This window comes from Bos grunniens, chromosome 3, assembly GCF_055505025.1.
Source record: "Bos grunniens cultivar Pamir isolate PY7600 chromosome 3, Bosgru_T2T1.0, whole genome shotgun sequence".
NCBI lineage: Eukaryota > Metazoa > Chordata > Mammalia > Artiodactyla > Bovidae > Bos > Bos grunniens.
Genome location: NC_141167.1, coordinates 101,354,738 through 101,380,622, shown reverse-complemented (window position 1 = coordinate 101,380,622; position 25,885 = coordinate 101,354,738). Strand labels below are relative to the sequence as shown.

Genomic DNA, 25,885 nt, shown 5'->3' with positions numbered 1-25,885 from the left:
CCCACCAGGCTCCCCGGTGCCTGGGATTCTCCAGGCAAGAACACTGGAGTGGGTTGCCATTTCCTTCTCCAGTGCATGAAAGTGAAAAGTGAAAGGAAAGTCGCTCAGTCATGTCCGACTCTTCGAAACCCCATGGACTGTAGTCCACCAGGCTCCTCCGTCCATGGGATTTTCCAGGCAAGAGTACTGGAGTAGGGTGCCATTGCCTTCTCCATCCAAAGGTTATGCTGACTATGTAATTTTTGCCTTATGTATGAACTTTAGAACCTAAACCTTGGTTCTAAAGGTTTAGAAACTTTAGGTTTAGAACCTAACCTTGGTACAAGGTGCAACTCCACTATTGATGGATTTAAGAGATATTTAGGAGATTGGTGACTGACTGGAATAGAAGGGAGAAGGAGATGGACTAATTAAAGAATGACAGTCCCCAGGTCTGTTGCCTAAACAACTGAGTAGATGGTGGTTTTGTTTACTGAATTGGGGCCCACAGGAGTAGCTAGCTGGAGGGTAGAGATGATGACCTCAGGTGAAAAATGCAGAAAAAGGTTGACAAATTGCATAAGAAAGAAAGTGAAAGTTTCTCAGTCATGTCTGACTCTTTGCAACACCATGGACCATAGAGTCCATAGAATTCTCTAGGCCAGAGTACTGGAGTGGGTAGCCTTTTCCTTCTCTAGGGGATCTTCCCAACCCAGGGATCCAATCCAGGTCTCCCTCATTGCAGGCAGATTCTTTCTTTCTTTCTTTTTTTTTTTTTGCAGGCAGATTCTTTACCAGCTGAGTCACAAGGGTGAACACCCAAATGCCCACCCCTCAGATTATCACTACATTTTCTTTTTCACATCTCCCATATACCCAGAGGAGTTCACTTACGAACAAGCTGAATTTGGGCTAAGGGACTTGCAAGTAGCTAGAAGGACAGTGAAAGAGCAAGTTACACATATTGCCTCCTCTTTTCCTCCTCCATTCATACTCAATTCCTTAGAATCTGGTTTTGGATATCCTCTACATGAAGGTGCTTTTCACTAGGGACACTGGACTACTAAGGATTTCAAAACTGAACTCATTATAATCCGCCAGTAAAACCTGCTCCCCTTCCTGCAGAAACTACCTTCAGATCAGATCAGTCGCTCAGTTGTGTCGGACTCTTTGCGACCCCATGAATCGCAGCATGCCAGGCCTCCCTGTCCATCACCAACTCTCGGAGTTCACTCAGACTCACGTCCATCGAGTCAGTGATGCCATTCAGCCATCTTATCCTCTGTCGTCCCCTTCTCCTCCTGCCCCCAATCCCTCCCAGCATCAGAGACTTTTCCAATGAGTCAACTCTTCGCATGAGGTAGCCAAAGTACTGGAGTTTCAGCTTTAGCATCATGCCTTCCAAAGAAATCCCAGGGCTGATCTCCAGAATGGACTGGTTGGATCTCCTTGCAGTCCAAGGGACTCTCAAGAGTCTTCTCCAACACCACAGTTCAAAAGCCTCAATTGTTCGGCGCTCAGCCTTCTTCACAGTCCATCTCTCACATCCATACATGACCACAGGAAAAACCATAGCCTTACAGTTACCCAAACCTTAAACTTGGAAGTCATCCTAGACAGCTCCTGCAGCAGTTTCTGTCAATCTTATCTCAGAAATGTCTTTAAAAGATCTCCCCTCCCTTTTCATCCTGTATACCATTGACAAAATTCTGGATCTTAGAATTTCTAAGCTTTATTGATATTGAAGATGGTTCATTTCATGCAAAGATGGGCTCGATAAAGGACAGAAATGGTATGGACCTAACAGAAGCAGAAGATATTAAGAAGAGATGGCAAGAATACACAGAAGAACTGTACAAAAAAGATCTTCACGACCCAGATAATCACAATGGTGTGATCACTCACCTAGAGCCAGACATCCTGGAATGTGAAGTCAAGTGGGCCTTAGAAAGCATCACTACGAACAAAGCTAGTGGAGGTGATGGAATTCCAGTTGAGCTATTTCAAATCCTGAAAGATGATGCTGTGAAAGTGCTACACTCAAGATGCCAGAAAATCTGGAAAACTCAGCAGTGGCCACAGCACTGGAAAAGGTCAGTTTTCATTCCAATCCCAAAGAAAGGCAATGCCAAAGAATGCTCAAACTACCACACAATTGCACTCATCTCACATGCTAGTAAAGTAATGCTCAAAATTCTCCAAGCCAGGCTTCAGCAATACATGGACCGTGAACTTCCTGATGTTCAAGCTGGTTTTAGAAAAGGCAGAGGAACCAGAGACCAAATTGCCAACATCCGCTGGAAAAGCATCAATTCTTTTTCATGGAAAAAGCAAGAGAGTTCCAGAAAAACATCTATTTCTGGTTTATTGACTATGCCATAGCCTTTGACTGTGTGGATCACAATAAACTGTGGAAAATTCTTCAAGAGATGGGAATACCAGACTACCTGACCTGCCTCTTGAGAAACCTATATGCAGGTCAGGAAGCAACAGTTAGAACTGGACATGGAACAACAGACTGGTTCCAAATAGGAAAAGGAGTACGTCAAGGCTGTATATTGGCACCCTGCTTATTTAACTTATATGCAGAGTACATCATGAGAAATGCTGGGCTGAAAGAAGCACAAGCTGGAGTCAAGATTGCCGGGAGAAATATCAATAACCTCAGATATGCAGATGACACCACCCTTATGGCAGAAAGTGAAGAGGAACTAAGAAGCCTCTTGATGAAGGTGAAAGAGGAGAGTGAAAAAGGTGGCTTAAAACTCAACATTCAGAAAACGAAGATCATGGCGTCTGATCCCATCACTTCATGGGAAATAGATGGGGAAACAGTGGAAACAGTGTCAGACTTTATTTTTTTGGGGGGCTCCAAAATCACTGCAGATGGTGATTGCAACCATGAAATTAAAAGACTCTTACTCCTTGGAAGAAAAATTATGACCAACCTAGATAGCATATTCAAAAGCAGAGACATTACCTTGCCAACAAAGGTCCATCTAGTCAAGGCTATGGTTTTTCCAGTGGTCGTGTATGGATGTGAGAGATGGACTGTGAAGAAAGCTGAGCGCCGAAGAATTGATGCTTTTGAACTGTGGTGTTGGAGAAGACTCTTGAGAGTCCCTTGGACTGCAAGGAGATCCAACCAGTTCATTCTGAAGGAGATCAGCCCTGGGATTTCTTTGGAAGGAATGATGCTGAAGCTGAAACTCCAGTACTTTGGCCACCTTATGCGAAGAGTTGACTCATTGGAAAAGTCTCTGATGCTGGGAGGGATTGGGGGCAGGAGGAGAAGGGGACGACAGAGGATGAGATGGCTGGATGGCATCACTGACTCGATGGACGTGAGTCTGAGTGAACTCCGGGAGTTGGTGATGGACAGGGAGGCCTGGCATGCTGCGATTCATGGGGTCGCAGAGTCAGACACGACTGAGGGACTGAACTGAACTGAACTGAAGATGGTTCCAGTCTTTACCCTCTCTCCACCTCATCTACTCCTAACTACTTGTCTGTCCATCTAATTTATCTTTTTTTAAAATAAATTCATTCCCTTCAGTTTTCTTTTACAGTCCTTTACAAGTGCTTACCCCCAGGTTGGCATAACTCTTTTTTTTAAATGTTTCATTTATTTATTTGGCTGCATAACTTCTTTTCTTAAAAATGCTTTATTTACTTACTTAGTTGACTGCACCAGGCCTTAGTTGCAACATTTGGGATATTTAGTTGTGGCATGCAAGATCTAGTTCTCTGACCAGGGATGGAACTCGGGGCCCCTCCATTGGGAATTCGGAGTCTTAGCCACTGGACCACTGGGAAGTCCCTGGCGTGACTTCTTTAGTGCTTCAAGATCTTCCAGAAAGTGTGACTAAGCCTAAATTTCCAACCTCATGGCTAGCTACTCCCCCACACTATTTTTCACTACCTAATGGCTCTTCAAGTACATCAACCAAACTTCCTGCTTTACTGCCTCCTGCAGAAGACCTCCGTCCTGAGAATATCTATCATACACATTCAAGTTTCCAGAGCTAAAAATCCTTGAGGACAATTTTAAAAATATTCTTTATAGCCAGAAGATTTAGCACTCTGTTAACACGAAATACTGTTTACTTTAGCTGAGCTCTGCATACACCCAGTGGTTTGTTCATCCTCCGTCCCCCTTCCAGCAAAATCCTACTCAAGCTTGCATTCCTCCAGGAAACTTTCCCCAGCCCCGTCAAGTAGTTAGGGTCTCTGACTCCTTTATCTGAAGTTAGCACATTTAATTTTACTTATTCTTTTCTTCCAGTTTTATTGAGGTATAATTGACACACAGCACTGTATTGAATTTAATATTATATTTTAAGTTTATCCATACAACGAGTTGCCATAAATTTTAACACTTTCACCTTTTGGTAACTAACAGTAATCCTATCCACGCTTGGCGGGGCTCTATCGAAAGCCATCTCCTCCACTTGACAGTACCCCATTCCTCGAGATAATTACTTCTTTTAACTCTCAGCTCATGATGCTTATATTTACTTAGCACCCGACACTCTTTCATCATAGCTGCTCACTACTGCTTTCCTGGTTTTCTTCTTCTCCTCCCCGATAGACTGAAAACTCCTGGGGGCTGGGACCGTGGTCCTTCTCTGACTCCCTCTCCAGACTTGGCGCTGCCCTTTGCAAATGCAGTTCTAAAGCATCTCCGGGAAGCTCCCGAAGGGACAGAGCCCGAGAGAGGTGCCTTTGCTGGCGCAGCTGCCCGCCCGTCCCTCCACCGGCCGGGGTCCACCCCGCTAGCTAGTCTGGAACGGTACTTCGAGGGCGGAAGAGCGGACGGTGTATGGGAAAAGAACCCCTGCCTGTCCCTGGCCCCCAGAGGCGATCGGAAAGGTGCCAGAATTCCGCGCAGGGATCACGCCCTGTTAGATCTTCGCACGAGCGCCCTGCCGGGGTTGTGCAGGCTCGGACGGGCGGGGTTGCGGGAGCAGGGGCGGGTCACAGCTCATTCCTCGTTCGCTCATTGGTCTCCGAGGTGACGGACAGGCCAAGGAGCCGCTAAGACCCTGGTGAGTTAGAAACAACTATGCGCGCAAAATGTAAACAATAAATAAAAGGCTGTGGAAGAGCGGAGGAGGGAAGGGCTGGTGTCAGTTTTAGAGCGGCTGGGGCTCAGTTAGTCCCCCACTGGGGAAAGACAGCGGTCTTTGTTCCGCCCTCTTTCTCAGTAACCTGGGCAGAGAAGGTCCTTCTTTTAACAGGCAACAGAATCACAGTTGCTTCGTCCGCAGGGAACCGAGCCTTCATTGTAGTTCTTTCAGCTTCGGTCTAGGGCCTACGGCAACCTCCCTTCAGGCACTGGCGCGACACTGTCTGAACTGGCCGCCCAGGTTCCTGCCTGCCTGTCTGTAAGAGGCAAATCTGAACGCGTACTCTGCTTGCAGCCGCCAGTATCCTTGTGGGCAGAAGGGCCAAAATCCACTTTAAGGCTTGTGGATGAGTCATCCTTAACTCGGGAGGCCTCGGCCTGCAGCAGCTTGAAGCAGGGTTTCGGTTCCGGCTTAGAGATTGAGGTTGGGTCTTGGCTGAGAGAGCGCAGAATCCTAGCTGTTAGACCAGTGGTCAGTGACAAGGTTCTGGCCCTTCAGCTTTGTAGAAGAGAGTTCCCATGGAGACGGAAAACAGTGAAACAAGAGTTTATTAGGAGGAAAAAGAGTACAGTACTCGCAATAGTCATATGGGTGGACTCAGAAAGTCGCATTGTCTTGGTAATTTGAATCACTTATATGGGGCATTTCTTCTGCGTTTTCCTTTGGCCGATCATTTTAATTTGCCTGGTTCTGAGTCCATTTTTGGTATATCTCAGGATCCTCCTGTGTGTGCAGGTATCTCAACCAAGATGGATTTCAGCAAAGAGGTCTATGGGAAGCTTAGCATCATTTCCCTTTTAACCTCCAAAGAGTTTTCTAGTTGGGATGGTCGCGAATGAGAAATATGTGGTCTCTAATCTCTTATCTGGGCAGGGCCCAGCCTCCTCTCTCGACTGTCCTGCTATTGATATTTTGGAATTTCTGTCCACAGGGAATGAACTCCGATTGTGATGGGCATCTACCTCCTATCTTAATTTGTGATGAGCTCCTGCTGATCTTTCCAGTCACATGTGGGAGGAACCACCACCAGAGTTGGGTCATTTCCGCCTTCTGTATAAGCTACCTCTTCTCCTGGGCTGTACCCGCCCCCTGCACCCTCCATGCTCCTGGAGAAGCTCTGCCTCACCAGCGCAGAGGCCTTCCGTGGTGCACTCCTACTGCCCCCAGCCCTACTCCCAGTTCTGGCCTGGTTATCAAGTGCTCCGAGCACACTGGACTTTGCAGCCCTGTATTACAACAGTAATCACACCTGCTAGGTCCCTTCCCGGAATGTGAGCATCCTGAAGAAAGGGAACTGTGTAAAAATGCATATCCTACAGCCTAGCACAGTACACATCCATAAGAATTCAATAAATGTATACTGAAGGAATAAACACATGGACTCCATGGATTAAAAGTCAAGATTAAAAAATGTCAGGCAGGGCTGTGGGATTCTGGGGGCTCACCAAAGACATGAATCATAACTTTTTCACTTCTGAATCCTGATAGCCAGCTAACAAGTGACATTCCTTTTAAATGTGTAAATAAATTCAAGAAGGTTTCCCTGGTGGCTCAGTGGTGAAGAGTCTGCCAATGCAGGTGACATGGGTTTGATCTCTGGTCGGGGAAGATCCCACATGCCTCGGAGCGGCTAAATCTGTGCACAACTACTGCGCCTGTGCTAGAGTGCCCGGGGACTGCAGCTAGTGAGCCCGCGTGCACACCTGAGAACCAGTGCTTCGCAACAAAAGAAATCACTGCAGTGAGAAGTGCACGCACCACAACTAGAGAAAAACTCACACAGCAAAGACCCAGCACAGCCAAAATAAAGAAAAATAATAATAAATTCAAGATGATAAATACTGATGTTAAGCCGTTTAGTTGTGGTCCCAACTTAGCCAGTGGAAAGATTTCTGCTGAGCTAGTGGGGGTGGGGCAGTGGGCCTCAGGGGCCAGTCACCGAGGAAAATCTGGGCAGGCTTGCAAGGGTGTGTTTGTGTGAGACAACAGACATAACGAGGCCAAATACAAGAGGTGTTTACTGTAATGCGTATTCCAGATGGGTGGGGTGGGGTGGGGTTCCCCCAATCTGATCCTCCAAGGCTCTGGGGTGACTCACTCTTCCTTGGGCTCAGAGGTGGGGCTGCTATTTGTTCCCTGAGTCGGGCCCTGCTCCCCAGGGCCCTTGGCATCCCTAGTGTCCCCAGTCACTACAGCCACATTCCTCAGATACTTCGTGTTGAAGCAGTTGATTTGTTCATCCCCAGGACTCAGTTTACAGCAGAGGGCAGAGTCTCGCCAGAAGTTACGTCGGGAACCACACAGCTCATCAATAAAGGCTGATTTCTGATGACAGAATAAAGAAGAGGTGATAGGGGAGGAGGGTTGTCAGAAGTCAGGACTGGTTACTTGGATGTCCAAGTTCCCCTTCCCTTCTGCTTCTACTGCTTTCTCCCTGGATCCTCCCACCCCTGGGGCCCACAGGGAGTACAAGGCTGCCTTCCACAGCCAGAGAGACTCCTTGTGACAGACAGATGTGACCATCTGGAAATGCCAGAGGCCCAGAGAAGGCATCATAGGTGCTTAGAGGTGGGGAGCAGGTCAGGTCAGGGATGAAGACTTCTGGAACCAAGAAAAGAAGACCTCCCCACTGGTCCTCATTGTTTCTGAGGGCTGGTTTGAGGTACTCAGAGAAGCCATGGCCCGCTGTGCCAGGCTTCTCCCTCCTCTGCATCCCTGGGAGAGCCCTGACCTCACACTCACCTCCTCTTCAGCACAGCAGGCCTGCTCTGGGAATGGCAGGTCACAGCAACGGGCAGTCACTTTCTGAATCAGCCCAGGAATCTGCTTGCTATGTTGGTGGAAAGGGGCAGGGGTCAGGGTCTCTGAGTGACCCAGGCACCAAAATGGTGTTTGCAGACCATGATTTTGCTCTTCCCAATAGTGTCCCAGAGCGTGCCCCAGAGTGAGTTTTGGGAGAAGGGAAGAGCACTGGGCAAGAACTAGGTAAGACTCACTGCTTGCTGAGAACTCTTCGGTTTCCACAGAGGTGATTCATGAGGTTGGGGGTGATTCGGCTGAGGTCAAGGGTCAAGATATCCCGGTCATAGTTGGGATAGGGAGCCCGACGGGCGAAGCACTTGTCGCGGAGGGGGCTAGGGGGGTAGTTGCAACACGAGTGGTGGTGGGTCTTTATAGCCTGCTCCCGGTCACAGTACCCATCGAGGGTATCCTCCCACTGTGGACCAGAGAAAGGCAAGTCAGATGACTGGACACTGACCCTCCTGTCCCTCTACTGCCCTCACTGCCTCACCCGATGAGACGCGCACTCCCTGCCCCCGGTGCTGAAAGGGAAGGGCAAAGAGGCAGCTGTGGATGTGTGGGGCTGGGAAGGTGGAAGGGGTAGAAGCACAGCCGAGGTTCGGAGCTGGCCATGGGATATGTGCTGGAGCAGCAGACGGAGAGGATCGGGTGAGGCCAGACGGGTGGACGGCAGACAGGTGCACATGGGGGACACTGGGTGGATGCAGCCAGGATGGAGGCGCACGATGGAGGACTTGGACGAGGAACACAGTGGACGGACGGACATTCACAAGCAGGCAGATGGGCAGACGTGCTCACAGCAGGTAGCTAGGTACGTGGATGAATAGGCCGGCGGGCTCAGAGGTGTGAGACGGGTGGGCAGGCAGACAGGCTCTTGGGATGCCGAGACACCCACTTACGGCCTTCCAGGTACAGGTGTGGTTGTTCCCCTGCCGGCAGCAGCGCTGGAACTCCGCCTCCAGCCGGGTCAGGGCCTGCAGCTGCCTTTGGATGGAGTCCGTGGCTGGGAGGTTGCGTGGCACCGAGCGGAAGCGTTTTAGGTGGCAGATGTTCTTGATATTGTCCACTGTGGGTAGCCCAGGGGGAAAGGGCAGCTCGGGGCCCAAGGAAATACCAGGCTGGTGGCTGGGGCAGGCCCAGAGCTGGTAGTGTGGCCGGGGAGCTTCCTCCTGGAAGCAGGATAATCGAGCCTCCCCCTGCTTTTTGCAGCACCCGTGGGGTTGGGTCTTGACCGAAAACTCGGCCTCACAGAACCGGGTCACTGAGTCTTCCCACTAGAGTAAGAGGAGTGGGTAAGTCCAGCAGCCCACTGTCCACATTCCTGTCTTCCTCCCAGGCTCCAGAAAAGGCCCCTGGGCAGGCAGATAAGAAAGAAGTGGAGGCTGTCCTCCACGCTTCTGCACACGAGGAGGCCCAAGGGAGGGCCAATGAGAGGGACCTGAGGTTCCTGCACACCCAGGCCTAGGCCTCTAGTCCTTGAAACACACATACTCAGTCCGGGGGTTAAAGGACACCCCCAGGATCAAGAGCCCAACCCTTACCACGAGTTCTGCACAGTCCAAGCGGTTTGTGCGGTTGCGACAGCGGCAGCAGCGGGAATATCCAGTCTCCAGCAAATTGAGGGTCTCACCCTGACGGCTGAGGTGGGAAAAGCCAGTCTGTGGTAGGTTCCAAGGGCCGTATACCACATGCTGACGACTAGGAAGGCAGATCTGGTCCAGATTGTCCAGGGAAGGCCGCCCAGGGGGGAAGCCATCCAGTCGGTGGCCCCAGCCACCTCGGGGTCGGCCATGTTGGCAGTGCTGGGCTGGATTCCAGGACTCGGGCTCTGGGGGGCTGTGGTCCATGGAGGGAGCTGGCTTTTCTGGAATGGGGAAAACAGAGTGGGAAGGGGGAATATGTAGAGGGACAGTGAAAGGCTGGATTAAATTGGGAGGATTGAGAGAACTTGCAGTTAAGGAGAACGGGGAGGATACAGAAGAAAAAGAGAAGAAATGAATTTGTGGCTCTTACCTTCAGAATGACTGACTAAAAGGAAAAGAGACCTGAGTCATGCAAGGTGTCACCCTTACAGCTCCCAACCCCAAATCACGCCTGCCCACTGTGTTGCTTCCCTGGGCTCAGAATCCCTGCTCCTCACCCCACCCCCACCAGGGTCTGAGCCCTAAAGAGGGGGAGGGACAGACAAAAGCTGTCACTCTCTCTCTCTCTGCTTAGATTGGAAGGTGAACTCCCCTTGATATTGGAAAGGTGGGTCTACTAGGGTAGAAGGAGACAGGTAATCAGAAATCATGTTTGGATGGGCACCTCTAGAAGACAGGGGCCTGGCCAGTTCTCATTCATAAAAAGGAACTCAGTGGAGAAGCAAGCGAAAATAAATACTACTTTTGTGTCATTTAACCTTATAATTTTATAAAATAGGTATTATTTCCTCAACTTCACAAATGAAGTAATAACTAAGGCTTGGAGAGGTAACTCACCCAAGGTTATTACACAGCTAGTAAGTGGCAGAGACCCCAGAGCCCATGCTGTCAGTCACGGGAGGCAGGAGGGCAGAAGGGAGGGACTCGCTTACCTTCCTTCTGTTCAATAGGAACCTGGGGAGGGGGCAGCTCCTCTTGGAGGGGGATGGCTTCTTGAGGGAGAGGGGGACCCCCTGAAAGTCACCGAGTTCACAAAGGAGCAAGGATCAGGCTGATGTCAGCACGATGTCGGGGCGGGGGGGGGGAAGGGGGAGAACGGGGAAGCACTCACCTTTCTTTTCCACAGGGAGCTGGGAAGCGGGCAGCTCCTCTTGGAGGGGGATGGCTTCTTGAGGGAAAGGGGGACCCCCTGAAAGTCACCGAGGCCACAAAGGAGCAAGGATCAGGCTGATGTCAGCAGGATGTGGGGGGGCAGGGGAGGAACAGGGAAGCACTCACCTTTCTTTTCCACAGGGAGCTGGGGAGCGGGCAGCTCCTCTTGGAGGGGGATGGCCTCCTGTGAGGGAGAGGGCTGCACTGCAGAAAGGGGTGTGTGTGAGTAGTCACCCCTTCCTCCCCTCCCCTTCTGAAGATCAGGGTGTAGGCCAGACTAGAAATCTAGAGGTGCAACTGAGACTTACCTTCACTATGTCCCTCAGAGTGCAGGCTATGCTGGGAGGTGCGAGGGTGACCCTGGGGGAGGGCTCTGCTCAGAGGTGGGGAAGGGGGTGCAGCATAGCCCACTGGAGGCAAGAAGGCAGATGGTCAGAGCCTGCATTTCCTCCTGGAGCCCTGGTACCATGCCACGCCCCCAAATGCTTACCTTCTTGAAGGGGGTGGGTCAGGGGCTGTGGCCCCAGTTCTCTCTGCCCTGAAGCCTTGAAACCTGGAAGAGGAAGGGTGAATCAGGGGTGGCTTTGAGGGGCTCTTTCCTGGCCCTGAGTACAGGAAGGGGAGACACTGGAGGTCAGGAGCTTAGAAAAGATGACCAAGACACCAGAAATCTATTGCTCCTGCCCCAAACCCACCTGGTCAAGACCGATTCGGTGTGATAATCTGACAGCCTCACTTTCACCAGGCTCAGTGTCTTGGGTCTCCCAAGTCCTAGCCTAAAGGAACTGTGACATACGGAGCTGGGGAGGAGGCCTTAATCTTGCATCAGTGTCTTTCCCTTCAGAGCTTCTGGGCTCTTCCCACAGTTCAGGCCTTGAGCAGGCCAGAGCCTTGCCTGCCCGTCTGCTCCACCCCCGGCCTACCCCGGGCCCTTGAGACTCCTTCGGGCCTCCGGTGAGGAGCCCGCACAGGAGCTGAGGTGCCCCCCTGCGCTAGCCTCAGCTCCTCACTAGGTCTCTTTAGGACCTGGGGAACTAACTGCATGGTACAGGACTCTTGAAGCAAATCACCCCCACAGTCACGGCGAAAGGACTCGCTTGTAGCTATTTGCAGTTACGAAAGGCTAGGACTGGGAGGGACAAGATTGAGCCTCCCATAGATTAGATCTATGACACTCTCTCAAGTTTTCCACAGTAATGTTCTGTTGGGCATCCAAGCAGATAATGTGTGTGTGAGCTAGAGGGGCTGTGCCTGGTCCCCTGTGGACAGGTAACACCCCCTCACCTCCCCTCAACAGGTAAGGAGTCACTCAAGGTTCCCTGGGCCAGTACACTGGTTTTGAGCAGCTGGGGGCTCCTGATCTTCTCTTCTGGGTAACAGGTCCCACAGAAATAGCATGTCCCTCACTCTGTGAATTTACCCGCCCTCTCTGCTGTCCATTTGACTCCAGTTGTTTCTTGGCAGCAATCTTGACAAACCCCTCCCCTTCTGTACGCCTGCTCCCCTTCCTGTTAAAGGCTCCAGTGCCCAGGCCCACCACAGGCCTGCTCAGAACGGCCAGCCAAGCGGGGTACCTTTCTGCTGGTGATGAGCTATCCAGGATGGCTGGACCCAGGCCCCCTGTCCAAGTGCTGGCTCCAAGCCCAACTCACCTCCATCAGAGGCCACAGAAGCAACAGTTAAACAGGCCAAGACCAAGGCTGCTCCGGACATGGTCCCCATCCTGGGGCAGGTACAGGTGGGCGGCCACCAGTACGTCCTCTCAGGCAGATCTGATTGAAGGGCCGGGCAGATGGGAGCCTGCCTGTCCAGTTGCTGTTACTGCTATTGTGAACTTCAGGGCCGGTTCCTTCTCCTCTTTATAGGCTACGAGAGACAGCTCCCGCCCTCCTCAGCTTCCTGCCATGACTCAGTCCCAGCCACTCCTCCTCTTGCACTCACCCTGAAGCCTCCTGAGAGGACTAAGAACAGAGGTGCACCCAACTCCAGAAGAAACTGATTTTGAGAATCCCGGAGAAAGAGAGGTCTGAGGCCTTATTCTGTGCCCCAACTTCTCCGTTTGCGTGCTGCCTTCTGTGGAGAATGCATCTGACAACCTGCTGAACTGAAGTGTGCAACAGGGCACTGAGGAGTTGAGACAGGAACACCCTCCAAACTGGAGCTCCCCCAGCAGGGAGAGCTCTGGAATGCCCCTTCTCAAACCCCCAAGCCCCTAGGACAAAAGAGAGGGAGACAGAGTCAAATTCCCTTTCATGTCCCTGTCAGGAATCAGAGATGAAGACATACACCACTAGCTTCAAGTTTACTGTTTTTATTTTTTTAATTTTTTGGCTGTACCATACAGCATGTGAGATCTTAGTTCCCTGACCAGGGATTGAACCCAAGCCCCTGCATTGGAAGCACAAAGTCTTAACCACTGGACCACCAGGGAAGTTCCCCAAGTTTATTATTTTTAGTTTCACTCTCCTCACATCCAAACAGCTACAGCTTCTCCCAGACCAAATCTCTTCATGAAGTAGATTCACGCCTTCACAGGAGTTCTGAGTCTGAGGGACTCCAGTCCTGTCAGTTAGGTTGGGCTCCCCCATGTTAAGGCGGGCTGGGGGCTCCTGCAGGTCTTTTCCACATCTATATACAAATGCTCAGAAAATTTCTTCAGCATTTGGGACCCTGGTGTCCTGCAGCTCCAGTAGCCGCTGTACAGCCTCGGCCAAGTCCCGTTCTCCAAGTCGACGATTATCTCGAGTCCGAATGTTCACTGTTCTCTTACTCTGCTCTCTCTGGCCAACCACTGCAGGAAGAGGGAGGTCTGGGAATCTTAGGGAAAGTGTATCCAAAAGGAGAGGATATCCTCCTTTTGCTGTGCAGAAATCTTTAGGAAAAGCAGAGCTCAGACACGGTTCCGGGAAAGGATATATTTAGCTATCTCTCGCTCTCCAGTTCCCTGGTCTTCCTGAAAGATTCCAGACATTTTCTTACATGCCTTATCACTTCCACTCAGGAGCCCAGGGGTGAGAGGCAGTACGGTCAGCCAAAGAAAGACAAACAGATCAAGAAGCAGATCCAGAGAGAAAAGTGTCTGTGTGTGTGCATGTACATTAGAGAAAGGGGAGGGTGGCAGGGTGGGAGACACGTAGGTAAGTCCATGGGGTGGGTCATGGCGTAGCTTGTGCCAAGACTGGCAAGATGAGTGGGTGTGCAAAACTAGAAAATCAGGTAATCTGGCTGAGAAATCTCAACTTCTTACCTTCAAGACAGAGCTTTGAATCTTGGAAAAATGAAAAAAGGCACAAGGTTGGCTTAGACTTTTCCCCTTATGGCCCTTTTTCTCATCCCTCAGGGCTGACTCCACCTAGGTCTAGAATAAATAAAACTAACTAATTAACGTCTTATTAGCCCTTCCTGTCCCTTTCTGTCTGATGCTCCCTTGACTAATTAACCTGACAGACATCAAGAGTTAGGGTGCGGGCCAGCAGAAAACCGTCCTGAGGGTCAGAGGCGCAGGCCAGGAGGTGCAAGAGCCTAGGCCCCAATGGCTCAGTTGAGCTGAATCCTGGCTCCTGCCCAGCTCGGGTCATGAGCCGCAAATTACCCAAATGTGCAAATGACCAGGCCTGACATACAGGAAAGAACATACAGGCCGGGTGGAAGAGTATAGGGCCGTGGGGCTGTGCTGACCGGGTCTTACCAAACTGAAAATTGTAGTGTGCGAGCTGAGCCCGGCGGATTCTCCGGCTGAGGGTCAGTCCCGAGTCAGCGTCCAGGTCACCGACCAGTCCCGCAGCTCGCAGGCTCTGCTGTGCCTGGGGCAGAGGGTCATTGATAGGAACCTGATTTAACGGAAGGCTGAGGAGGTAGAATACCCCAATGCCGGTTTTCCTCAAGCTCCCCCACCTGCTCCTCCTTCCTCTGCCTCCAGGCTCTCTGGGTCTCAGGGACGAACCCTCTTCACTCTCTACACTGAGGCCCCTCTGCCGCCCCCACAGCTTCCTTGTCTGCTTCATCCTGCAGCCAAGCCTCCCTGGACTCTGCCTGTTTCTAGACACCACTCTGCACCACCAACCAGCTGCTCGGCTCTAGTACTGTCCATTATCCTTACTTTTCTCTAGAAACGAAAAATAAGAACAACGTTCATCCAAGGCCCCTATTGTGCCATGCACCTTATTGTCTAACATTTACTGACTTGTTTAATTTTCACAAATCTCCAGGCAAGGCGGGATTAGCTCAGTTTTCAGATGTGGAATTCCCAGCATGCAGCAATTCCCACTGCTCATCCCGGGCCTCTCTATTAGGCCTGGGTCGACCCCCATCCTCACCTCTCTGGCATATTCCTCCTGCTCCGTCCCCACAGGGATGACCACCACCTGGAATGGGGACAGCCATAGTGGCCTGATGGAGAGAAGAGAGGAAGGCAAATTATTTATCCTGGCATGGACCCCAAGTGTGGCTGCAGAGGGCAGATTCTAGAAGGAAACAGAAGCTGGAGTCTGAAGGGGACCAGGATCTGGAGCACACACTGCCTAGTTTGAGGGCCAGAACAGACAGGAATCGGGGTCAAAGGTCTCACCATTTCCCCCCACAGCTCTCCGCCAGCACTCCCAACATCCTTTCCACGGAACCGAGCACAGCGCGATGAATGAGGACTGGACGCTCTAGGGCCCCCGACTGCCTTGGAGGGAGATGGGGGTGGACGGAATGGAGAAGCATCACAAAATGAGCACCCAAGATTACCTTCCAGTTTCCAAGAAATCTTCAACCCCGCCAAGGGAGGGTGTGGAGGATGTGGCTAAGTTTTAAGGGTAGAAAGGGAAGTGGGCCTCCACCTACTCCGTGAGCCGAGGGGAAAGGTGAGAGGATAAGGTGCCATACCCCTTGTACTGGAGGTCAAATCTCAGGGGCAGCTGGAAATCGAGCTGGATTGTCCCACACTGATGGGGTCGACCCAGGGCATCGCGGACGTGCACATCAATCTGGAGAAGGCAGAAAGGAGGACACGCGAGAAACTAGAGCCAGTGCACTCCACTGCACATCCGCCCCCTCTATCTACCCACATCCCGGGCTGTGTGGAGAAGACATATCACCCACGGCATCCTGCTCCATGTCACTCCCTGGAGACTCTGGCAGTGGCTCTTTCCATTTAATAGTGATGTAACATTAGGGGACGTCAACATTCACATGAATGGCCCAGCTTCGCCCTGGCCTCTCAATTCCATGAGTTTCTCTCATCTCAGAGACCTTCACCCGAGCCCACACTGTGGCCATGACCTTCATTCCATCATCTCCCAGAATGGCTACGCCTCTGAAACAATCCATCAGACACCTGCTCTGATTCCTGTATCCTGTCCTTCCAGCTCTGACGATTATTCCTATAATGACTCTTCAATTTCTCAGCTCCTTAACTCACTTTTCTTCACACTCATAGGCCCCTCGGCTCTTCCCGCCCCCATTTCTCTCTCCATGAAGCTATAACCACTCTTCTGGTTCCCTGGTATCATTGTTCTTCTGTCACACCCACATGACAAACTCTACCTTGGTAGCATCCTCGCTGCCCACCTGCCTGGCCCTGCAACAGAGCTGCTCTGCGTTGCCCAGCATACCACATACTACAGATGCAGAAACACTGATGCCAGAGGCTGCTGTGAACCTCAACAGAAGCCATGCTGTTGCCAGCAATCCACGGGCTAGCCTAACCAGCTCTGTGCCCTGTTCTCCTCAGGGATGCTCAAGCTTTCTCCTCATTTCCCTTCTTTAGCTCCCTCATAACAACTCTCCTCTTCCCCACTCCCATCTCAGCAAATGTTCCTGCCTCCAACCTTGTGGAGAATTCCAGTAACTGACAGCATGAGAAAGGAAAAATGTCTCAGCTTCTGTCACCACATCTATACATTTCCTCGCATCTACCCCAGCCTTTCCGCCTATCTCCTAAACAAAGGCACAGGGGTCCTGTCTATGGAGGGCTCTGGATCCCATCCCTTACGACGTCTCACAAATGTCCCTCTACTGAAACCCCTTCTACAACTTCAACTTCTCCCGACCCAAACAGGCTCCCTCTCATCACAGCATTTAAACATCCTCAAGCAACACCTCTTTGGATCTGACAGCTACTCTCCTTTGCCTTTATAAAAGCCAATGATCTTTAAGATTTGTTTGCTTTGGCCACACCACGTGTGGCTTGTGGGATCTTAGTTCCCCAACCAGGGATTGAACTTGGGCCCTCAGCTGTGAAAGCGCCGAGTCCTAACCACTGGACCATTAGGAAATTCCCTACAGCCAATGTTTTTGAAAGAGTTATATTCATTTATTCACTTCTGATTCCAACCCCCATCCCCATTTTACTGGAAAATGGCCCCTCAAAACCTAACAGCCTTGGGGATCCCCTGGTGGTCCAGTGGGTTGAGATTCCACCTGCCAGAGTGGGGAAACAGGTTCGATTCCTGATTCTGGAAGATCCCACAGGCCTAGGAGCAACTAAACCTGTGCACCAGAGTTACTGAGCCTGCAAACCTCAACTACTAAAGCCCATGTGCCTAGAGCTTGTGCTCTGCAATAAGAGAAGCCACTGCAGTGAGAAGCCTGCACACTGCAATGAAGAAGAGCCTCTGATTGCCACAACTAGAGAAAATGCTCATGCAGTAACCAAGACTCAGTGCAGCCAAATTTTATTAAACAAGCAAACAAACAAACCTAACAGCTTTTTCACTATATCCAGCAGGCCCTTCTCAGGCCTTTTTTTCACTGATTTCTTTCACCTCTTTCAACCTGCCATGTCACTCCTCGACCCAGCCTCTGCCTACAATGTTCCCTCCTGAGACATCTTTTTACTTAACCAACAATTACTTTTCAGATTAGAAAGAGATTCCTACAGGAAACCTTTTCTGACCCTCCAGAGTAACATGCTCCCTTAGTACCTACACAGTACTGATCCCATGGTGCTGAAAACGCCTTCTTTACCTCCCAGAAGCTTCACCAGACCTAAGTTCCATGAGGGCAGGAAATGTATTGCTCTTCTTTACATCCTACACAAGTTTAAACACATTCCTTCGTATCTATTAAACATTTAATAAAACAAAACCAGAAGATGAATAAGTAAGACTCTTATCTGGGTCCCCAGCTTACCTTAGGCCCATAGAATGCACCATCTCCAGGGCTGATATCCCACGGTGCTCCAAATTCTTCTAGGGCCTGCTGCAGGACCTTTAGAGAGAAGGAGACAAGAGAAGAAATATGTCGCCTTAGACTTAACAAGCATCATATCCCACTAGCCCCCGCAATGACCCTCTTGGCACCTGCCTCTACCAGGGACCCTGATTCCCACCTCCCCTCCCCTTCCATTAGACTGCTTTATCTGCCTCTGCTTCCCTACCACTCGCTCACCTGCTCGGCCTGGTCCCAAAGGCAAGGCTCTCCCAGGAAGCCAGATGGCCGGGTAGACAGTGCCATGTGGAAGGAAAAGCCAAGGATGGTGTAGACAGAGTGGAGGAAATCAAGACAGCCTCGGATCTCTGCTTCCAGCTGGAGGAATAAGGGTAGGTGAGCTGCGTGACAGCTAGAGCTCTGGGGTCAGGGTGGTAGTTTGGGGGAAAGAAAGCAAAAACATTGAGGAAAGTTGGAGATAGAATGCAGCTGACTTATATAAAGAGGGCAGCTGAGGGTCAGGAATGTTGGCCCTTCACAAGGAGAATGAAAGGTGGTTTAGACTGCTTCAGTGGAGCTGGGGAAGGGCCACCTGATCCGGTGCACAGAAGATGTGGGCGTCATCCTGCTGGAAGCACCGAAGCCGGGTCAGGCCACCCAGGCTGCCAGAGGCCTCAGCCCGGTGCAGGGCCCCGAAGTCGGCCAGTCGCAGGGGCAGCTCTCGCCAGGATCTGGGCCGGTGGGCGAACATTAGGCTGAGGTTGGGGTGGAGAAGAGTCAGGGCCACAGGGAATACTAACCCCTGAGGCCTGCTCCCCCGCCCGGTCTACTTCCCTTCTTTGCACTATCAGCTTATGCCCTCTCCGGCCTCACCCTGTCTCCTGCTGAGTCCTGTTAATTTTGCCTGGTTCTCAAGTGAATTTCTCAGTAACAATAAGACATCACTTCCTGTACCCCTGTTCTGTGACAGGCATTGAACTGAAAGAGGAACCTGAGACAGCAGCTCCAAACCCTTGCTATTTTACTCATGATGAGACTGAGGCTCAGGGAGGTACAATGATTTCCCCAAATTCACATGGGGAGATAGAGGGCAGATTCAAGACTCAAATTCAGGGTTCCAACACTATTCCAAGGTGCCTTCTATTAATATTTAGCAAACCGGCTGCCTAGGCCTAGCCCCAGAAGAAACCAGGTCTCCTGGCTTCCAGCTCACCAATGTGCAGGGCAGTTCATGGGCTTGAGGGCGAGTGTGTCTGTGGGGGGGCTGGCAGAGTGGTCGCTCTGAGAGCTGGAAGGCCTGTCCAGGCCTGGTGGCTGCAGGGCAAACATGTCTTCCCGATAATGCTCCCAGTGCCCTGACAGCTCCCAGAGCTTCGCAGAAAACAACGTGGGGGTTTTCACTTCTGAGAAACCGCGGCGGGTGTACTCAGCCTGCAGAGATGAAGACATGGGAGACCAGAGTGACTGGGGAGGAAAGGAGGCAGGGTGGCAGCTGTGTGGCTCTCCGGGCCATCAAGTCATGCTGATCACAGCTATACCTGGTAATTACCACACCCCCTCTCTACACTCCCCACAGTAGACGCGCTGTTCTTGATTAAGGTCACTTGCACTCTATCATTCGAGGTGGCGCTAGTGGTAAAGAACCCGCTGCTGATGCAGGAGACAAAAGAGATGTGGGTTCAGTCCCTGGGTTGGGAAGATCCCCTGGAAAAGGAAATAGTAACCCACTCCAGTATTCTTGTCTGGGAAATTCCATGGACAAAGGAGCCTGGTGCGCTATAGTACCTGGGGCTGCAGAGTCAGACACAACTGAAGTGACTTAGCACACATGCACTCTATGGTATTAATGTTCAAACTTCTAATCCCTCTCTTTTAACAGTTGGATTCTTCTAGGCCCTCAGTCCCCCTCCAGTCATCCTCCCCCTGAACATGGGTCCTCCTTACCCTGATAAAAGCCACCAGTGCATTATACACCCTTGTCCCTCGAGGCAGGAAGAAGCAGCTCCCGGGGCTCAGTTCATGGAAGAAGAAGAGCTCCTGTTCCTGGAGGTGGAATCAGCAATGTCACTTCAAAGTGAAAGCAGGGCTTGAAAACCCAGAAGAGATTACTTGACAGAGTTGCTCAGTTTGTGGGATTCTGAATTTGATCCCAACTTCACAGATCAGGTTCCCTCCTTGCTCTGCAACCCTTATCATCACCACCTTCTCTGCCCCCACTCCTCCAGTCTCTCTCTTTACCTTCCCAATGCGCCGGTGGTCCCGTAACTCTGCTTCCTCCCTCCATTCTTCCCAGGCCCTCAGCTCCTCTGCAGTTGGGAAGGAAATGCCGGACACTCTCTGCAGTGTCTCTGGGGCGTCTGGAAATTTCCACACTGATGATGAGTTCTGTGGGAGGACAGAGGGAGTCAAAGGGAAGATGAGGACTGAAGGCATCCACCCAACCTCCTTCAATCCTCAGATGATACTCTGGGAACAAGCATCCGAGGTACCCACTTGACAACAATCCCATCTCATCTCTCTCACCACTTTTCCCACCATCACCAGCAGCAGGATACCCACCCCATCCTCCAGACAACCCCTGCCACATTTAGCACCCTGGAGGTACCTGGGCCTTGGTTTCTACACATGTACTGCTCAACTCTAACTGTATCTTGTCACCTCTGCATTCTCACCAGCACTATCTTACCAGCAATCCTGTACTTCCTTCCTTCCCCTTCTAATCAACAATGGCACAGGGAAGTAACCCTAAGCACTGGTCAAATATTAAGTCCATCCATCCCCTTATCAAGCTCCCATACAGTCATGAGAAAACCCCATCTCCCATGCTGTTCCTGGATTCATGAAATTCAAATGCCTCTGCTTCTCGTTCCTTGAACTACAGTACTAATAAGAAATGGCTTGCATTTTATAGTACTTTTAACTTGTCCTCAAACACTTTCTCTTGTGTTAGTTGGTTTTGTGTCTATGATATGGCCCTACTGGCAGGACAGCAATTAACAGCCTCACTTTACAGCTGGGGATCATGGGCAAGATTTACCCAAGGCCATATACTTATCGGTGGCAGAGACAGAACTCAGAGCAGATGCCTAGGTTTTCAGTCCAGGGCTTTTGCTCTACCTATCTGCCTGTCCCCTCACTCCCTGCTTCCTGCTCCTACTCCAACTGACAGTTCACCTTGCCCAGGAGCAGTCTTTTTATAAAGGGCAGGCCTCTGACTTAAAAGAATATTCTCTCTGTGCCTGTCAAATGGTGTTCCACACCTGCTCTCTCCTCATGAGTCTTCCCTAATGACCCTGTCCAGTCTGTTTATGCCTTCCTTTGCCATCTCCCTTGGTGGTAATGTCTGACTACAGAATTTGAATTGGCTTCTGGGCCCTGGCAGGGTGTTGACTATCTGTCACTAGATGGGAAATTTCTAGAAGGCAGAGACAAAGTTTCTCTCTCCTTCCAGATTCCTCCCTTAGCTATCAGAGCAGAGAAGGGCCTGAGAATCACCTTCCCCTTCCTCAACTCACTCGAGTGAAAACCCAGGAATCTCAACCTAACCCAGTCCTCATGACTGACCGACAGCAGTTTCAGGCCTCCAATCTGTCCAGTATGCCGAAGGTGGGGGCCCCTGCACAGATCAACCAGCATGCCACACCTGGGAGAAAGAAGGGGCCGGTGAGTGGTTTCCAAATTCTTGAGCTTCTAAGTTTCTCCCTCTCAGGGTATTTAGCTGACAGAAAGAGATGCAAAGAACTACTCCACGGAGAGAGCAGTGAGAGATAAAAACCAATGCCCATTTCTTCTGGGAGCACCAGATGACCTCTCTTCTTTCCCTCACGCCAGCCCTGGCCTTCCTTAGCGCATCCCCAGCTTTCCCTGTCCCTTCAGCATCAGCAGCTCTCACCCATACACTGTTGCTGTTGGACCCGTCACCTTCTCCTCAATCAAGCGAAGCTTGAAGGGGTTATCCTGGAAGAAGGGGAGAGTGAGGACAAGCCTTCATTCTCACAAAGACATCCTGGAGAGAGCCACTCCTCCCCTCACACCTCTTGATCATTCTCCTAAACCTGTGTGTCTCCACCCCACCTTGAAGAGCTGGCGAAGCTGAGCCCGGGAAGCCTCCAGTCTCCGGAAGGGCTGAGCAGCAGCTGTAAGTTCCTGGCAAAACCGTTCCAAAACAGGCAGCTCTGAGCCCTTGACTGTCCTGGAGAGATGAAGAATGGTTGGCTGGCCTCTGTCTGCTAGGGAGCAACACCTGGGTGACACACCTGGGTACTGGATAGGGGGTGAAATCCTGCCCTCCAAAAATATCAAGTTACTGGCAAAGACAAAGAGACTAGGGGAAAACAAATAGGAAATCAGGTACAAAGTTTACGGCTGGAGGAAAACAGCTCTAGGTATGAAATTAAATGTTGCATGCAGGCAATCTGGATAAACAAAACTAGAGAAACAGCAGTGAGAGATGAAGTAAAAGTTGAATACATAAAGGCTAGAGAAGGTAAGTTTCAAGCTGATTTAGATAAGGAAGGACATGGACTAATAGAGATGGTGATACCAATGTCACAGCGGAGGCACGGAGGGACCCTGGCCCCAGCTTTCTTTCTCCTCCAAATTGAACATGCGTGAGGCTCCAGAAAAGGCCTCAGAAACCATCCCAGTAAAGAGGTACAAACTTTCAGTTATAAGATGAATAAGGCCTGCAGAACTAACATATAACACTGTGACTGTACTTGATGAATTCTGTATTGTATAATTGAAATTCTCTAAAAGTAGTTCTTAAGCATTCTCATACATACAAAAAAAGCATGTGATAATTTGATTATGAGAATCCTTCTACAATGTAGACATATATCAAATCACCATAACTATACTTTAAATAAATTACAACTGTATTTGTCAATTAGACCTCTAAAAAAGAAAAAGAAATTATGGTGATATCTCTGAAAAAAAAAAAAAGCACCCCAGAATTATTCTCCTCCTTCCTTCCATCACTCACCGTTCCTTTCCTAAGAAGAAATCATGGTAAAAGCCACATTCTGTGCTTGGGCCTTGGCAGAGGACAGCACCTAAAAGCTGTTCAGCTGCTGCCCCCAGGACATGGGTACTGGAGTGCCAGAATACCTGGGTTCACAAGAAAGGAGTTCATGAGTTCATAGCCTTCTCCTTTAGTCCCTACCTCTCTGACCTCCTCAGAAAAGCTTTTGTGAACCAGTTATGAATAACTATCACAAAATGTGCCCCTGAGCTTGGGGGTGACTGCTGAATAGTAAAAGACAAATAGACAACAACATAATGGAATATAAAAGAAAGAAGGCCCCTAGAAGCAATGCACAGAAAAGAGTAAGCCCCACTCCTCACTGCTTTCCAGTTTCAGAGCATAGTAGGAGGTTAGTCAGTTTTCATACCATCTAAGCTGACATGAAAAAGTGGAAGGAAAGCCAGGTCATGTGCCCAATTGTGCAAGCCACACTAAAATTAAAAATGTGCTACTGATGACTTATAATATAGGTCTCAAGAGCTGGGGGGCTAATGGGGCATATTATCTATTTTCAACTTAATTCTCTCCCTTTCACTAGCACAACTGGTCACTGCTTAATAGACCCAGGCTAAGTAAAAACTTTCATCCTAAGTTTCCAGCTTAGCCAGGACCAGTCAAGACAAGCAATATGCCGTAAGCCTCCCAAGTGCACTTGGAGAAACTGTGGCAAGAGAAATAAACGCTAGAAATGCCCACATAAACATCTCTTAGTTTAGTAGCCACTGTATCCCCGATAAGGAGGAAGCTTACCTTTTTCCCCTGTGCAGAATCGAATGTCAGAAACCGGAGGTCAGAATCTGTCTCCAAGGGCCGCTCCAGATCATAAGGTTCTCCATTGACTTGAGCAGCCACTGCAGTATCCGCCAGGTTTGAACTTCAGCAGTGAGGAATACAGGTAAAGAAAAAGACAAGGTTACAATCCAAAGGCGAAGACAGGAACTAATCTCTTAGCAACTCCAAACCTGCAAAGAGGAAACGGGTTACGGGAGCAATAGAATTTATCATTCCCCTCCACCCTCCATGCCTAACGGAGGAAGGTCAGAGACTATGAAACTAATGCAGATTGAAAAGGAATTGGCAGGAAATGCTATCTTGAGGAGGATGGGATAAACATACAAAGTCTTTTCCCTACTCCAATTAAGAAAGAGAAAGCAGAGATAGAAGCGTTATCCTGGTAGGTACAGAATGAGCCTAGTACCTGATCTGCTGGGCTAGTTGGTAAGGGGTTGTCTTCCATGCTACAGCATCGACTTTCTGACCTCCAGGAAGTGATATCTTAATAGTCCGCTGTTCCTCCTGTGTCATGCTTGCTAACCTCTTTACCTGAGCAGTCCATAGCTCCTCAAAATAGCCAAGCCGCTCTACCAACCAGTGTGGAGGGGTCGGCACAGCTGCCTGGAGGGAAAGATGTTAAGAAGTAACACAGGTTCCATCATTCCTTCCTGGGATTGGGACCGCGCGAAATTAGAACATTTAAGTGACCGTGGTCCGAATCCTGGGCCTTTAAAAACACTGGGTGATACAGGGCCCTAGGCTAGCTCTAGGCTCCCCAGGCTGCTAACAGGAGGGAAACAATGGCGCATCTAAGGGCCAGGGTAGTCGGGTTCGGGGCCGCTGGGCGGGAGCAGACGGTGTCAAGCAGGGTTAAGAGCCTACACTTTGGGGTTCCGCTGGGCTGGGTCCAATGTGGCTCGGAAATTTTGGGTACCTCACGCACAGTGTGCAGCCCGCAGGCGTGTAACCCTGGGAACCGAAGCCGCCGACACCTCTGATACAGCCCCATTTTCCCTCAGTCCGGTCCTACATACTCAAATGATCGCCGCTTCTCCTTCGCCAGATTCCTCATTGACGTCTGGCCCAACAACATCCATGCCTATTGGTTACTACAGCTGCCACTCCAATCTGGGACCGCCTCCAGGAGCTCCGAAGAGGAACACCCCACGCAGCACTAGCAGCGGTGTGGGTGGTTCCACCTGACCGGAAGACCTAAACTGTTACACACGTGGGCAATTTCAGAGACCTGCAGTTTCAGATCAAAAGAGCAGTAAGATATCCTGCGGCTTTGAGGACAAGGGCAGGAAAATTTCCCAAAATGCAAGTGGAAGAGAAAGAGATCGGAAAGGGTAGTCATTTCCTTTTAAACCATACTTTTTCTTTTACATAGCCTTCACTGGCAGGTAGGAAACAGATAAAAGCATATACTTTGAGATAAGACAGATCTAGTGTAAATCCTGGGAATTGTGTCTTTTGGGTAATTAACTTCTAGAATTCCCTAGCGGTCCAGTGGTTAAGACTCTGCTCTTCCATGGCAGAAGCCACAGGGAACTGGTCAGGGAACTAAGAGCCCACAAGCCAGGCAATGCAACAAAAACAGACACCCCCAAACAAAATAAACTTCTGAACTTCAATTTTCTTATCTATAAAATGGGAATAATAATTCTCATTCTGAATTGTTAATTTTATATTGTCTAATATATTGCATAGTACATAGTAATGGGCAACACTAGTGACAAGCTATGAGAATAAATGAATATAACCACTTTGGGGCTAGAGCAAAGAAACTGCAAAGGGCATTCTTTGGCATCCCTTCATACTCATGGTGCTTAAAGAGGGGCCTTTAGAGATCCCTTAACTTACAGATGAGGAATTTAAGGTCACAGAAGGTAAGTGGTTTAATACCAAATGATGCTGGATTCTGAATCCAAGTTTCGTATTCTTCTACCACAACAGACTTTCTCTGGTAATAAGAAATTACTCCCAATACAATTCCCCCAACAGCTCAGAAAGAAGTGCCTGACCCTAGAACCTTAGCTCTCTGCTGCCAACCAAGACTGCCTCTAATTCCCATCCTAGCTCTCCTTTAGCCCTCTCCCTGCTATATCCAGAATACAGGACTAGGTGTATTTGATTTGTTTTCTACAGTAAAAATTGAAACACAACCAGATTTGTAAAGTATGAGGGGAAATGGATTTAGGGACAGATGTGAGGTTCTTAGTAATTCCCATTAGTCCCCTCACCTG

The 25,885-nt window shown here is 50.0% G+C and overlaps 2 protein-coding genes and 1 long non-coding RNA gene across 20 annotated transcripts; 1 reads left to right on the top strand and 2 right to left on the bottom strand.

Annotated features, from left to right (window-relative positions):
• Positions 1 to 5,034: 5,034 nt before the first annotated feature.
• Positions 5,035 to 6,481, top strand: LOC147376405 (uncharacterized). Its single transcript, XR_015160975.1, has 2 exons — positions 5,035 to 5,726; positions 6,040 to 6,481. It is a non-coding gene; the product is annotated as an uncharacterized LOC147376405 (long non-coding RNA).
• Positions 6,482 to 7,108: 627 nt separating this feature from the next.
• Positions 7,109 to 12,540, bottom strand: ECM1 (extracellular matrix protein 1). Of its 4 annotated transcripts, XM_086392457.1 has the most exons (11): positions 12,358 to 12,540; positions 11,196 to 11,258; positions 11,014 to 11,115; positions 10,832 to 10,909; positions 10,665 to 10,742; positions 10,486 to 10,566; positions 9,452 to 9,774; positions 8,810 to 9,184; positions 8,105 to 8,325; positions 7,851 to 7,938; positions 7,109 to 7,433 (listed from the first exon to the last, which is right to left on the bottom strand). In XM_086392457.1, the coding sequence occupies exons 1-11, from the start codon at positions 12,425 to 12,427 to the stop codon at positions 7,203 to 7,205; spliced, it is 1,710 nt and encodes a 569-aa protein (XP_086248583.1). In that variant the 5' UTR covers positions 12,428 to 12,540; the 3' UTR covers positions 7,109 to 7,202. The 4 variants fall into 4 exon arrangements, with proteins under 4 accessions (XP_086248583.1, XP_086248585.1, XP_086248584.1 ...); XM_086392459.1 differs by lacking the exon at positions 8,810 to 9,184; XM_086392458.1 differs by lacking the exon at positions 10,665 to 10,742.
• Positions 12,541 to 13,000: 460 nt separating this feature from the next.
• TARS2 (threonyl-tRNA synthetase 2, mitochondrial) lies at positions 13,001 to 24,715 on the bottom strand. 15 transcript variants are annotated; one of them, XM_086392450.1, is made up of 19 exons: positions 24,674 to 24,715; positions 24,064 to 24,260; positions 23,616 to 23,739; positions 22,824 to 22,948; positions 21,914 to 22,031; positions 21,732 to 21,796; positions 21,404 to 21,482; positions 20,078 to 20,224; positions 19,784 to 19,882; positions 19,053 to 19,270; positions 18,432 to 18,594; positions 18,080 to 18,217; positions 17,822 to 17,899; positions 15,575 to 15,675; positions 15,273 to 15,374; positions 15,022 to 15,094; positions 14,394 to 14,508; positions 13,953 to 13,973; positions 13,001 to 13,496 (listed from the first exon to the last, which is right to left on the bottom strand). In XM_086392450.1, exons 2-19 carry the CDS (start codon positions 24,168 to 24,170, stop codon positions 13,348 to 13,350), a joined length of 2,022 nt encoding a protein of 673 aa, XP_086248576.1. In that variant the 5' UTR covers positions 24,171 to 24,260; positions 24,674 to 24,715; the 3' UTR covers positions 13,001 to 13,347. The 15 variants fall into 15 exon arrangements, 11 of the variants coding, with proteins under 11 accessions (XP_086248576.1, XP_086248575.1, XP_086248571.1 ...); XM_086392449.1 differs by having other exon boundaries at positions 24,522 to 24,683; XM_086392445.1 differs by having other exon boundaries at positions 24,574 to 24,683.
• Positions 24,716 to 25,885: the final 1,170 nt, after the last annotated feature.

Bases quoted from the DNA above. Each gene is read 5' to 3' on its own strand.
- ECM1 (XM_086392457.1), bottom strand. From the start codon at position 12,427: ATGGGGACCATGTCCGGAGCAGCCTTGGTCTTGGCCTGTTTAACTGTT. The intron at 10,743-10,831 runs GTGAGTGCTTCC...GGTGACTTTCAG, and splicing joins GCTCCCTGTGGAAAAGAAAG to GGGGTCCCCCTTTCCCTCAA. The intron at 9,185-9,451 runs GTAAGGGTTGGG...CTCTTACTCTAG, and splicing joins TGGACTGTGCAGAACTCGTG to TGGGAAGACTCAGTGACCCG.
- TARS2 (XM_086392445.1), bottom strand. From the start codon at position 24,648: ATGGGGCTGTATCAGAGGTGTCGGCGGCTTCGGTTCCCAGGGTTACAC. The intron at 22,949-23,615 runs GTAAGCTTCCTC...TTGTGAACCCAG, and splicing joins ATTCTGCACAGGGGAAAAAG to GTATTCTGGCACTCCAGTAC. The intron at 22,032-22,823 runs GTGAGTGATGGA...TCATCTCTCCAG, and splicing joins TTCTTCTTAGGAAAGGAACG to GACAGTCAAGGGCTCAGAGC.